This window comes from Cynoglossus semilaevis, chromosome 18, assembly GCF_000523025.1.
Source record: "Cynoglossus semilaevis isolate Cse_v1.0 chromosome 18, Cse_v1.0, whole genome shotgun sequence".
In the NCBI taxonomy this organism is placed as follows: Eukaryota; Metazoa; Chordata; class Actinopteri; order Pleuronectiformes; family Cynoglossidae; genus Cynoglossus; species Cynoglossus semilaevis.
Window position 1 is genome coordinate 4,617,248 of NC_024324.1, and position 14,303 is coordinate 4,631,550.

At 42.1% G+C, this 14,303-nt stretch overlaps 1 protein-coding gene across 3 annotated transcripts in view; it reads left to right on the top strand.

The window, feature by feature from the left end:
* The window catches only part of khdrbs1b (KH domain containing, RNA binding, signal transduction associated 1b), a 25,264-nt gene extending 16,046 nt beyond the window's left edge, over positions 1–9,218 (top strand). For 2 of the 3 annotated variants that reach the window (XM_017041298.2, XM_017041299.2), the window contains 8 exons: positions 2,872–2,993; positions 3,738–3,854; positions 4,183–4,329; positions 6,067–6,200; positions 6,884–7,112; positions 7,330–7,397; positions 7,666–7,724; positions 7,901–9,218. In XM_017041298.2, coding sequence (XP_016896787.1) covers positions 2,937–2,993; positions 3,738–3,854; positions 4,183–4,329; positions 6,067–6,200; positions 6,884–7,112; positions 7,330–7,397; positions 7,666–7,724; positions 7,901–8,007 — 918 coding nt within the window. In that variant the 5' untranslated portion in view covers positions 2,872–2,936 and the 3' untranslated portion in view covers positions 8,008–9,218. Of the gene's footprint in view, positions 1–612; positions 1,308–2,871; positions 2,994–3,737; positions 3,855–4,182; positions 4,330–6,066; positions 6,201–6,883; positions 7,113–7,329; positions 7,398–7,665; positions 7,725–7,900 lie in introns of those variants that run through there. The other variant, XM_008331256.3, reaches the window with a different exon arrangement.
* Positions 9,219–14,303: the final 5,085 nt, after the last annotated feature.

The following is a 14,303-nucleotide window of genomic DNA, read 5'->3' on the forward strand; positions in this document are numbered from 1 at the left end:
ATTCCAACCGTCCAGATATAAAGGGAGTGGTCTGCTCTTGCTTTGTATGCATTAGGCCAGCTCTCACCTCTGACCCCCCGAGCGCTCCATGGCAGGTTCATTACCACGCTCCGTAACACAGAAATCAATCGCTGTGCGGCCTCCGATACAAATATTCCATTCACCGTGCTTTTCACTCACACGTGGGTGTTTGTGAATCAATAAAAGTGAAAAGAGGGTGACGGTGGAGAGGACACTTCTTGCTCTGACGGTTGCAGTTAGAACAGCGCCTGATGGCCCTCTTTGTCATCATTAGCACTGCCGCTAAGGGGCAGTAGAGAGCCTGGAATGGAAGTGCCACAAATCCACTGTGAGGGCTGAAAACATTATTGCAAATGAAATAGTCAAGACATGTCTCAGTTCACCAGTACTGTATTTACAAATGTACTTTGATTCCACTGCAGTATGCACAAATGTAAAACTCTAATGCTATTAATGACATGAAATCCCACTCTTACCTGAATCTGTATTAACTCTAAATACCCCTGTGATTGCATCTACTGATTATGGAATATCTACAAATTTGAAAATGTAACTAATAATGACATCAAATGATAATAACAAAAAAGTTATACAAATGTTTTGTGTGTAAAAATACAGATCTATCTATCTATCTATGACCTCGAGATTATGGATAACTGCAATAACAAGCAGTAATAATGTACTGTGCAATATAAGGACACACAGTTAAATTGAATTTATTGGATACATTTACGCGTTTATTTACAGTAACAAGGTGACACCATATGTTATAATATAAGTCATTATCGTAAATCAGACAGCGGGGTCATTATCTCCATCAGAGGCGGCGGCGTATCCACAGCGCGCACAGTAGGCGGCGTCAGTCCAACCATCGACGTCCTCGTGAGCTCACTTCCGTCGACTTGACTGGGATCAGTGTTCTCTCAGTCTTCGCCGCTTTTGTTCTCCCATTTCCATCCAGCCTGCGGAGCCGCGAAGACCGAGCAGATAGTCTGGGCAACCGCAAGACTGCAAAGTCGCGGACTGACATTTTCGCAGAAAAGCACAGCAGACACATGCAAAGCGCAGTCTACACAAAGGATACGCAGCACCTCGTAGTTACGTAACTGGACTACTTTTGCTCTTTTATTATTATTGGGCTGTTTTCCACGTTTTGTTGCACCAAAACTACCCTCGCTCATCTAAAGTCAAAATGGAGAACGACGACAAATACCTCCCCGAGCTGCTGGCGGAGAAAGACAGCCTGGACTCGTCGTTTACGCACGCAATGAAACTTTTAAACGCAGGTAAAGTAGTGTTGTGGTGATTTTGGTCGATCTTACTGTCTTGTGTGCGTGTACGTATGATTGTAGTGAGTGTGCGTTTTCCACATGTGGACAAGCGCAAATTCAAACGCGCGCTACGCGTGTGCGGACCGGACGTCTGAATATCCATATACATAACGAGAGTTTTTAAAATATTAGTGCTTATAGTAGCATGTGTGTGGGCAAAACACGTGTTTACTCAAATGGTTGTGTAGCATAGCTGCTAGTTCATAACTAATTTCTGGGACTCGACCACGCACTTTCAAATATTCCTCACGTTAATTTCCGGCAGCTCTCGCGGCTGCAGTGGTTAAATGTTGTCTACTACCGACATGTGAACCTCGGCGATTTGAATGATAAGAATTTTCTTTGCTTTGCTTTTTAAATCTATGCGTTATTGCGATTTAGGTCCAACAAACCCCCCGCTAACCTGCTAATCAAACTTGGGGACCTCCATGATGTTGTCGCCCTGGGGTCTTGAAATGTTGAGACGGGGGCACGATTTTCGACACGACACCAGTGGGAACGTAAAATGACGCCTTTGCTCCGAATGCTGCAAAACAGACGGCGTTTGAGTTCTTGTCTGGTGTTGTACACCTGAAGACAGGTTGTTGGATGGTGTGGGAACATTACAGAAGTTTCTACCGAATATATTACCAACGTTGTGTCTTGTGTTTTTGGTTGAAATTCAAAAGATGTCAAGCTGCGGTTAATGGTCATTCGTTGATTTAAAAATGTTTAATATGACAAAAACGTTGTTTTACGTTATTTAACGTATTGCTTTGTAATATTAAAAATGGCCACGTTGTTTTAACTCCTTTAAATGGGTACATTTGCTAAATGTGTAATTGCAGTTTTGTGAGCTACCTTTTGTTGTTTAATTATGTAATAAAAAAAAACTTGGACTGTCCTCTGTGGAAACCCTTGGTGTTTTTGTCTCACATTTAGAGCTCTCAATCTGAACGTAACCTTGACTCAGGTGTGTCTGTGTGTGGTGTGGATATTTACAGTAACCCAGCCAGTCTGGTTACCACCTGACCCACTCCATTAAGACTGCAGCCTGTAGACTGCAGAGGAGTTGACATGTTTGCACACTGCAGACTCCAGGGTTGTCATTACCAGTCAGGAGGAGATGGTTTGGGGTTGTGTTGTGTTCCAGGAGGCAGAGATGGTTTGGAGTAGACAGCAGCTATGTCTCTGAGTGCCACAGAGGAAACTCTAGTTTAGAGCGAACAGATATGGAAACTTTTTTTTTTTTGAAATTCTAGAAGCCCAGTACTATATATTAACGTATGATCGTTTAAATAAGTAAAACTATCACCACAATAACTTAATAAAGTATTTTTTTAGTACTTGAAGAATTATTGAAACCAAGATTTACTTGATGTAATGTCACTGAAAAATAATCTGTATCAACCAACAACATTTATTAAAATGCTTGGCTCATGCACAGTTTAACTGATGACAGCGACGTTGACGAAATTACCGGTAGATTCTGTCAAATTGTCGGAATGCTTGTCCTGAAACGGTCCCTCTCCCTTTGTAGAAATCGATAGGATCCAGAAAGGCGAGCCTAAAAAGGAGGCAGAAGCATACCTGGACCTGTTCACAATGAAGAATATCAAACTTAAGGAACGAGTACTAATACCTGTCAAACAGTATCCGAAGGTGAGTAGTAGCCTTTTTTCCCCCTGCCTTTACTTGTTAACCTTTTGGTTCTAATTCTAATCTTCATGCTCCAGAGTTTAATCACCACAGATACTTCCAGTACTGTGAACGACTCAAAATTTAAACTTGATGTGCAGATAATTGAATAAGAATCTTAGTCTTAATCCCTTTAGTTTCTTATTTACCTGTTTGAAGTGAGCACAAATTGATAGAGCAAATGTTTTTCTAACTAAAGAGAAATCTATAGATACTGCCCCTCTCCCTAGTATCGGATCAATACGGTGTAGGAGTCTGAATTGTGGTTGTAACACCATTGTCTGATCTCTGGACTTGGCTTTAATTTGTGTGTCGGTGTCAGAAAAAGGGGAGCTAATGGGCGTATCTAACTACAAAAAAGCCGGCATCATGGACCCAGCGGGGATTTTCTTGATGCGATAGCCAATTGGAGGACACATCATATACACAGTTATTACGCTTATTGGAGATTGCAAAAAGTAAAGATGCACCGCTCTTGTTCAAAGTCGTTCTGGCTCCGTGTCGGGATGATTGTAGTAAATAGTTGCTGACAGCATTATAGCTTTCAAAGGGGTTGCTATCGACCTTTCCCTGTAAATCTACTACTTAAGGCTGCAGTATGCACAGCAGTCCCCGCACGAGCGATCGCTCACTCCGTCTCCTGGCATTAGACTTATCCCCACTTTGACTGTAACACTGCTGTGTTTTGTTTCTTTTTTTTGCTCTCAGTTCAATTTTGTCGGGAAGATTTTGGGACCTCAGGGCAACACAATCAAAAGACTACAGGAGGAAACTGGAGCCAAGATCTCTGTGCTGGGCAAAGGATCCATGAGAGACAAAAACAAGGTAAGATTCCTCCGCCCACTGACCCGCACCGACAGACAGCCACGTACTGTTAAACACCTGTGAGATGGCAGTTGAAGGGGTAAGACATCTGGCCTGCACTTAAGGGAGATGGCAGGCACTGAGCCCAGATCATGTCAATCTGCAGGATATCGCAGGCAGGCTTTAATGTAAAGCCAAGGGCAGCGATGGCCTCAACACCTGTTTCAGGAGCCTTCAGCCTCAACACCTCATTGTCACATATTGATTATTGCCATCTTCGAACAGTGCAAAGAGCTTGTGTCGGTGTGTCCAGCTTTCACATGTGCACACCTTCCCGTCTCTGTCACAGGAGGAAGGCTTGAGAAAAGGAGGCGAGCCCAAGTACGCACACCTGTCCATGGAGCTGCACGTTTTCATCGAGGTGTTTGCCCCCGTTCCCGAGGCTTACATGCGCATGGCGCACGCCATGGAGGAAGTCAAGAAGTTCCTGTTTCCTGTGAGTTGGGACATTTTTTTTGACACAGTTATTTGGACATGTCTCCGTTATTTACAAAATATTTAAGGGGACGGAAGACGGACCGATATAATACACAACACAAAACAAAGTCAATAGACATTATTCGTAAACACCTGGGAAACATGATGCGAGACGACCCAAAAAAACCCTCTTGCGAATCACCTGAGGGTCTCGACCTAGTCTTTGGGAAACAATGCATTAAATGATAAATGTAATAGTTTTTGTTTAATCCTCCTCAGTGATAAAATTTTACTTGTGTATTTTATTTCTTTAATATTTCAAAATAGCTTGTTACATTTTTAATGCTGGTTCGTAAATTGTTAATGAAAGTAGATTTCAGCTGGTGAGGTTTTTTTTTGTGTTTTTTTCTTCTTCTCCCACCTGCAGTCCACGACAGTAACAAATGTACTGTGGCCATTTGAATGGAATGCAAAAAAAGAGACGGTGGTTGAGTGCAGGTGTGTGTTTCTGAAAGATGAGCAGCCACATGTTGCTCAGATAGTCGGTGGGAGAAGTCACAGAAAGCTTGACCTTGAGCAGCTAATCTAATGCCACAGTCCAAACATGTAATGCATTCAGCTAGAACGGCTGGATAAGAGCTGGGCACTGACTGCTCCTGCATGGACACAACATGTCAGCTTCCATTTAATATGCTGACATTTTCTCTCAAAATATATAACATCATTACATCGTTTGACCTAAATTTATTTGTTTGTTTTTTTCTCGGTAAACAGGATTTATATGACTTTTAGTACTAAAAACCGAAAAAATCTCAAGGCTTAGACTCGCATCACTCACGCTATTGATTTGCTCCACCGCACATGATTTCGGGTTTGCATATATTGTGTGTTGGAAAGCAGGACAGGAAGCTGTTGCGTACATGCAGAAGCTAGCATGACGTTTGCATTGGAAGCACCTTACAGTGAGCCAAGAAAAGTTCCAAATAATACATTACAGTACAGTTAACTGTGGGAGAGCGACTGCAAAAACACAGTCCACATAACCCATTTTCATTTAGTACCTCGATCCAGTAACCAAGCACTTTATTTTGAAAGTTGTTGGACTGAAGAGAGAACCTGTGACTGAGTGCAGTTTGTTGGAATTAACTTGTTATTGGAATGTAATTCCATGCCGTTGCTGGATGAATGATTGCCATAGCTTGTTATCAAGGAAATCCATTGAACTGAAATACAAAGATTAGCATAAAGCTGCCATCACCTCAGTGACTTGTAAAAAGAACTGATTATATTTTTTCCCTATCGAGGAATGATCTTTTAACGTTTATTTCCACCACTGTTTTTAACTGATCTGTAAAAGGGGGGTGAAAAAAAAAAAGATAGTGCCGCAGTATTTAAGGTGCTCACACAAGCCGCCACACTAATCCACCCCTAACTTATTGTCTCTGTGGAGAGAGAAAAGGGAAGCTGCTAATGCAGTCATGGCAGATTTGTCAGAGTGCAGGAAGAGGCGATTTAAATTTTGTGCATGATGGAGAACTACAGTGGAGGGTGGATGGATGGATGCTTTCCAGCTTCCCACATTCATGACCCACATCCTCACCCTCCTGTTTTCTCTGGCGCTGAGAGATGTCTTTCCATCGCTCTAACTGTTGGACAGATGCAGCATTTTTTTTTTTTTTTAAATAGTTATATCCTGTCACATGCTTTTTTGATTCACTCTTTTTGATGGTTGGGGGGGGGTTGTCTGTGTGCGTAGGATATGATGGATGATATCTGCCAGGAGCAGTTCATGGAGATGAGCTACCTGAACGGAGGTCAGGAGCACGGGGCTCGGGGCCGAGGGGCCATGGCGGTCAGGGGTCGCGGTCTTCCTCCTGCTGGAATGCATAGGTGAGTGAACGTTGAATCACTGCACACTGTGATTCCTTTTTAAAGGCATTCGTGGCCAATTGTTGACCGGCCCTTTAAGAAAACACACTCTTTGTTACCTATTGTGTTCATGGAAAAAAGACAGCTTCCCCCACTGCGCCCGCTGATGAACTCAGTTTTTAATTTTAGGAGGTTACTCCAGGTCGTTTTACTTGAGCAAATGTGAAACTCTTATTCCTAAAATAGTCAAATTAACATCAGCTAAGACACAAAACTGTCACTTTGTTTTCTATGGGTGACACCAAATCAGTACAGTTTATAATTTTTAATAACTAATTTATCACAACTCCCATGTCATGTGTCTCTGCCTTTCTTTGAACCACTGAGTTTAAGTCTTTTTTTTTTTTGTAAAAAAGAGAACCTCTAGCACAATCTCAACTACCGTTTCTTGCCAAGTGTTAGAAGTAGAAAAATACTGTATGTATGAAGTGGAGACGTAGATCATAACAAGTCTCTTGTCAACCTAAATCACAGCCTTTTTAGTCATGTTTCACTACATGAGAGTTCTCACTTTAATCACCTCAGCAGCACTGGGCTTATTTTAAGCTCAGTGACTAATGCATCACCTTTAAAAAAAAAAAAAAGAGAGAACAAGACAGATATCACATTACGGAGCACCCTGTCGACTCTGTTCTCCACTCCAGGGGCAGAGGAATGCCTCCCCGTGGTGCCCCTGCCAGAGGTGGTGTGAATCGAGGCGGACCGGCCAGAGGTGGCGCAATGAGGGGAGCCCCGGGGGGCCGCGGAGTACCCCCTGCCGCACCGGTAAGAGGAGCCGCCGCTACCCGCGCCAGGCCACCTGCCGCCGTGCCCCCTCAGAGGATGGCGCCCACAACCCACACGGCCGCAGCCTCCGAGAACTACGGCGAATATGTAAGTACAGCAGCGGGTGAAGCCAAGGTGAAGGCCGGGGTTTTTTTGTTGTTTTTTTTACCATTATCTTCTATTGTTTTGGACTGCTCATTTATCATGGAAGTGTTTTCCAACGCTTGAAGCGCTAAAGTGTGTGTGTAAAGCACACCGGGGGCTGTTTAAAGTTCATGGTACACGTCCAACTTTTTTTTAAAACATTTTCCGTTGTCTGTTTCAGGGCTACGACGAGAACTACACAGACGCATCCTACGAGTCGTATGACAACTATTACACTCAGCCGCAGGGGTGAGAGAATCTAACGTCTCTAACCTGTTTGTTTTGGTTTTTTTAAGCTGCTTTTCACAACATACCCACACAGCACCTATTTAATCTGAGAATTTTTTTTTTGTTTTGAATGGAGCTTAAACTCTTTTGAGAAACATTCAGGAGGGAAGTATTGCCAATTGCCAAGAAATGACTTAATCGTTAATAGCTTAATGTTTGACACATCAGCAACTAGTGGATGTAATTCAGAGATCAATTTGTTTTATTCCTTTCCCTGTGTTGTTATTAGAGAGCCGGAGTACTATGACTACGGGCACGGAGAGACCACAGAATCGTACGAATCATACGGTGAGGATGAAACATGTTTGTCTTTTCGCAATGACTCTTTAGTTCCAGACTTTACCAGGCGAAGGAATCTGCACGAAAAGACACTTCTGCACGACGCGGCTAGTCAACTGGGTATCATTTGTTCCAAACTTTGACCATCCACAATGATTGACCTGATTTGTCCTGTTGTCCCACAGGGCAGGATGATTGGAACGGAACCCAGCAGCTAGGTCAGGCGAAGGCTCCTCCCCCCTCCAGAGGCTCCAAGACGACTTACCGGGATCACCCTTACCGACAGTACTGAAGCAGACCCGCTCCCAAAAGTGTTGCCGTGACTACCAACTGTCTACAATGGCAGCTCTCGCTTTAAGCAACCCGACAAAAGTAATTGTCCGTTTTGTCTTTGGTTTGGTCTTTTTTCCACACCGGACTTTATACGAGAGAGAGCACAATACTAGGAACTGAAAAATCCTGTTTTTTAAAAAGATTCGCCCGCTAACTCCCTCCAATACTTTGGCGCGCCAACCGACCTGCCAACCAAAGCGGCTTTTAGATGGATTACAGTGAAGTTGGCGACAATTTTTTTTCGTGTTCTTTTTTTATTTTGGAATTCTGTTTCTGTTGCTGTATTTTTTTTCTCTTTCTTTCTTTCCTCTTACCCCTTTTTTAACCTCCTTCTGGCTTTTTTTGCATTGTTGATCAGTGGGTTTTTTTTCCGTTTTTTTACTGTTCCGGGAGTAGGTCTTTCTAGTGGAATTAGTGGCTCATTACCCACCTGTCTAAGGAGTCATTATACTTGTTTATAAATAAAAAAAATCTGTTGAGGGTCAGTTGCAGATTCCCATTTAGGCTACATTTCAAAATTCTTTCTAATATAGCTCGATTAAAAACCCTTAAACTCTCAATTATGTAATATAGAAACAAAAACGGACTAAAATAAGAAGAGAAGAAAAAAAAAATGAATCAATGTAAAAGAAATCATTTCAATTCCTACATTGTTTTTAAATAGTTCTAAAACATTGTGCATCTAGTCGGACGCATCAATATTTGTCATTGTACTTTAGAGTTTTGAAATATAGCCCTAATAGACACTGTTGAGATGGACTGTCCTCAAATCCTCAATTTGACTCATATGTTTAAAAAAAAAAAAAACAACTAATTTTAAGATTTCTGAAGATCAACTGTTGTGCTTAACAAACAAAAAAAAAAAGTTCAGGTCCTTATTTTGGGGGATCTGATTCTTCATAAACTGCATGCCCAAAATACTGAAAGGATTGGGACAAAAATCTCCACATGGGTCTTCTCTTTCTACAGAGAAGGGATCCTGCAGCTCAATCCGAACATATTGTACATATTTTAAAACTAACTGTACTCACTCTGCCACCAAGTATCTGTACCCTCTCCATAAAATGCATTATGCTACATGTGTAAGCTTGCCTAAATAGGATACTAAATCTGTCCAAAAGATGTTTTGCAGCGGTTTGTCAATAAAGCTTAGATTGTTTTTTTATGAAACGTAACTTTGCTTTATTTCTTTCCTTCCTTAGCAAAATTGCCTTTTTAAACGACGCTCAGATGTAGCTGTCTTCCTTTTGTTTCTCATATTTAAAAAGGAAAAAAAAAAAACAACGACAACAACAAATCGCTTTTTCTAAATCTAGTTGAATGTATTGACCAACTTTAACCCTACTAAATGATGTACTGACTGATCATCAAAAGAGCACAACTTATTCTCTCTCTCTCTTTCTATACTTTTTAAAAAGGACCCAGAGGTAAGACCTCTAAAATAACCTGGATAGCTTCCTAATGTGTATAGAGTTCTAAAGCATTGAATGCCTGGGTATGTATAAGACTTTTTTAATCCTGTTACCTGTGGTCGTTTAATCGTTAATGAGAACTGCTTTGGTTAGCGTCTGAAAATAACTGAATTCAAACCACCATTCAGGTCTAAGCTTCGTTGTCATGAATGACGCTGGCGCGATGGCTACTTTAGTACAGACTAATGGCAGTGCAATGGAGAGGATGGTTATAACCTAGAGAGCTCCACTGTAAAGGTAACCTAACCCTAAATGTTTAATTTCGTAGTGTGTTTATCCATTGACATAAACTTGCTGGTAAATGCGCACTTTCTTAAAATATTATTACAGTCATGGCAGAAAAAAAAAAGAATCAACTTAAAAGTAAGAAAAACGTAACTTCCAATACAACGCAGTAGTGGATTCTCTGTACCAAAATAAGTGTTCTTTGTAATAACCAAACAGAATAGTGTTAATGCAACTCTTGCTAAAATAATAATAATAAAAAAAAACACACAACTTAGCCCAATCTGTCAATATCTTCTGTACAGTTGAGCTGCCGTTACGTTTTTTTATTTGCTGTGTTACAGTAATATCTGACGAGGTTGTGCTTGTGCCAAAAGTTAGATCCAAAAAAAAAAAAAAACAACGAAAGCTTGAGTTGCATGAGCATATCTTTCTCCTGTAGACGTTGCATGATCTCTGTCTTAAATTTCTCCCGGTGTTTTTTAGACAAGATATTGATTTGAGGTTTGTCCTTCCTCCAGGCGCAGCTATCGGTCACTGAGTGTCCAGAGACGTGACATCCTGCTGGAGTGACACCGTACAAACCTCAGGTTGGTTCACTACTCTCTCTCCCTCTCTTTCTTCCTCTGGTCTACGCTGCTGGGCCGTGCATGTCGTCGGCCCATTAACTACACTCTCCATATTGTTTTCCCATTATCACTGTCCATACAGCTTTTACATTGATTTCTTTGCCTTCCAGACCAGACCGGGCCATTAGTATCCATTCATGTTTCTGGGAAAAAAAACAAACTGCATGGATTTCTTAAAAAGCATACACGGCTTTCTTTGAAACTTTCTTCAAATAAAACATTAATAGAAACCTATGCCAAGGTCCAGAAGTGCAGAAAATGGAGGAATACATGTTTTGATTAGAAATGAGAGAATCAGCAGAAAAAAATCAACCACTAAAATAAGGTTCAATTGGACAAACTTTTTTTTTTTTAAAGACTGCAGACTTTGGTCGAAGAATGATGAAATTTAAATCAATGCGGGAACTACTTAGGACTTGTTAGCTAGCCAACTGTCAATCAACTAGATGGAAATGCGAAGGCTAAAAAAAAGACTTCAATTGTTAGGACGGATTCCATGGCTAACCACTTAGCATCGACAGTTCCGATGCTTTGTCTTTTTATTGTCATGTGTCTTGACACGGTACATAAGACTCGCCATTTAGATTACTGATCAGAAATTGGACATCTTTGTAATGTGTCTTGACACGGTAAATAAGACTTACCGTTTAGATTACTGATCAGAAATTGGACATTTTCACACTTTTATTTATGCTAATCGTGCGAAATGTTTCTAGTGGTCGTCCACATAATTGCCCTGCCTGGTCACTGTTGTCATGAAGGTTGGGTTTGGGGAACTCTGGGAAGTCCTTCGCAACCTTAACTGGATTGTTACGTCGAATGACAATGTGCTCACATTTTGAAATGAATGTGAGGATGAGGTCATAGATGGTAGAAGCCTGGAGGCGAGGATCATGGAAGCACGTGTATTATTTTTTTATTATACCACCTTAGGTTCGTTTTACGATTCTGCCAGAGACTGGGCTGAAACACAGAAGGGAAATGTAGTGGAAGCAATAAAATGATAACAATAACTGCCGTGGCGTTAATAACGTCAGCAGACGTGTTTATGAGCACTTCAAGAGCAGTTTTAGGACGCTAGCTTTTTCGAGCATTTCTCCCGACATGGTATGATGTCACTTCTGTAGGTTGAAGTGTTTTTTGTGTCACTGGGTTTCTGGTTGCACTCGAAGTCTGCTTGCCATTGGTCTAGACGCTCTGTTGCTGTGTCTTTTGTGCCTGTTGATTGCATCTGTCAAGGCTTTCAGTGCTAGCGCTTAGCAAGGCCAAAATGAATGGAGCTGAGAACACTTTCAGTCTTAGTCTTTAGTGGAATTAACAAGGAGCAACGTTTCCAAGAAAGCGTAATGGCTTCTCCGCGATTTCAGATACATCAGTGTAAAGCGAGGGATTTAAAATGAAAATCTGCTCTCCCCTTGTTCCACGTACGTTCCCCTAATGGTACGTCTGCCGCGGCTCAAATGAAAATAGAAGTTTTAAATGTAAGCGCTTCACTTAAACTTCGAGAAAAGCTGACAAACTTCTTTCCGTGATGGATGATGAGCCCTTTCTATCTACGTAAGCACAAATCCACAGCTACTGGTGTAAAATATTCAGAGTACCTCCACCGTTTTTCGGTCTGCGTAACAATGTGCAGCTGCAGCACTTTGGCCATATCCGCGGCGTTTTTGAAGGTCGGTCGAAGCTCACCATTGTCCGGAGCGTTTTAGAGAGGCCTTGCGTTTGACGGTACGCGTGTGTGTGTGTGGTCACACGAGCCTACTGACGGTGAGCGAGGGAGGAACTGAGGCCCAGTGTCAGAGCGGTCGCAGGGAAAGTGACTAATGAGGATCTGTAGGCTCGAGGCTTTCTCTTCTCTGACAGAAGGGAAAACAGAAATGAGAGGACTCTGGAGATGCTCGAAATGGAACCAGGAGCGGACAGGGATCGGAGGAATTTCTCACGATGTCCCGTCCGCCGTGAAGGAATGGAAAAAAAAAAATAAAGGCTGGAAAAGTTGCATGGTCAATCTTTAGAGATGGCATTTCTGTCCAGTCAAGCTGGAGAACCGAATGATTCAGGAAGGATGGCTCCACACAACTCTCGAGCTTTCATGTCCGATACAGGTTCCGCAGAGTATTTGCGATACCGATATTACTCCGATACCTTTTCTCCTAAAGTTAAGCAAAGGAGCATTTTTTGGATCGGACTGGATTTAGGTTCTTTTTTTTTTTTTGTCGATGTCCGAACGGAGAAGAAGAATTGGAAATTATTTCCCTCTTACTTTGAAAGCCTTATTTTAATGAAGTGGTTTTTTACTTTTCACCATTTTTTAAAAGTGATTCAACTTTGTAAAAAAAAAACCCTGAATGATGTGCATGGCCCTTTGTGTTTGTAAATGTTTTCTGTTCGCAAGCGAAGGCTTTGTAGGGATGCTTTTTTTTCTCTTGAACCAATTACGTTTCAGATTTGTTCCAATTTTGAGCTTAATTTTGGAGTAAACTAGGAAAAAGTACTTCCTGTACTTACTAGAAAGAGAGAGATGGATTGAGCAGGCACTTTAATGTCTCGAGTTCTTTACTTCCCCCGATACGTAATTTCAGTGAAGCTTGGAAATGTACTGTTGAACTTTGACCTTTGAGAGGGCGTTTAACCTGCGATCCAAAATGAGGATACAGCTTTGGTTAAAAAAAAAAAATTTTTTTTTTGAAATGTAGACTGTGCTGCGGAAAAGGGAAGATTTTCAGTAATTGGTTTGATTTTTGATGAATGAAACTTTCCCGGGGGGTTAGACTTTTGCTGCGGAAAAGGGAAGATTTTCGGTAATTGGTTTGATATTTGATGAATGAAACTTTCCCGGGGGGTGAGGGGTCATTTTCTCCTCCCGTGTTAGCGGACGATCAGCCGCGGCGACCTCCGCAGAAGAGAGCAGCCGAAAGGCCAGGCTCTGATTGAAAATGCTCATAAAAAGGAGGCCTGCATCAGGCCTGCACCACATCAGCTGCTGATTGAAAAATTATTGCGCTAACCCCGGATCACCTGTCTCTCCAGTAATTATGTCTCGCGCGGTGAGACGTTGCTAAGCTACTGTTGATAAGTACCACCTTTTGGCAGGGAAAAAAAAAATGACCTTTCATTATGACAGCCACTGCTCCAAAAGACCTTTGATTTTTGGTAAGAAATGTTTTTAATTCGAGGATTGGTTAAAGTGTTAACACTCGTATGTTTTTTTTTTTTTGGGTTTTTTTGTTTTTTTGTTTTAATCTTTTCTGCAGTGAAGCCATGCGCGGGAACAGCCCAACAGATGGAGGTGGTCGGAACGATGCTCTCAGGGCACTTTCTCTGAAAGGAGTGGCTCGCAGCCCATTTCTCTCCCTGGCAGGTGAAGGAGGGCAGGATTGTGGTGGCCGGCTGCCAGTTGACCCAGGGAGGGCAGCTGATGAAGTGCGAGCAGGGGAGAGGAACTGGCTCGCATTCTGACATCGAAATGACTCAGGCTGCAGCTGGACGGCGGAGACATTCAGCCTGCGTGGGAACGTCGGCTGAATGAGCCAGAGACTGAAAAGCAGCTCCCGTTTTTCTTTTTTCTGCTGTCCCTAAATTTCATGGCTTTTATTAAATTAATGTGCATTAATTACTTTTCTCCCGCTGAAAACGCCCACGTGGAGCCCTTTGGTTGGCACGCTGCTTGTACACGATTTTCCAACGCACAACCACCGTTTTCTACCAATGTAATTGTTACAACTTAATTCGGCATGAAATGTCACAGAAAAGCTGTGAAATTGTTGCGTTCAAGTTCCCCCTTGAAATAAATGCGAAGTCTTTGCGGGCGGCCTGAGCGTACGACGTACGGGAACGGCATGGGGCTCTGCAACCTCGGATCTGTCACCGTGTCATCGCGCTTTTGGCACCAGTGCTTGATTGCCGCATGAAATTATCCTCGGTGATAT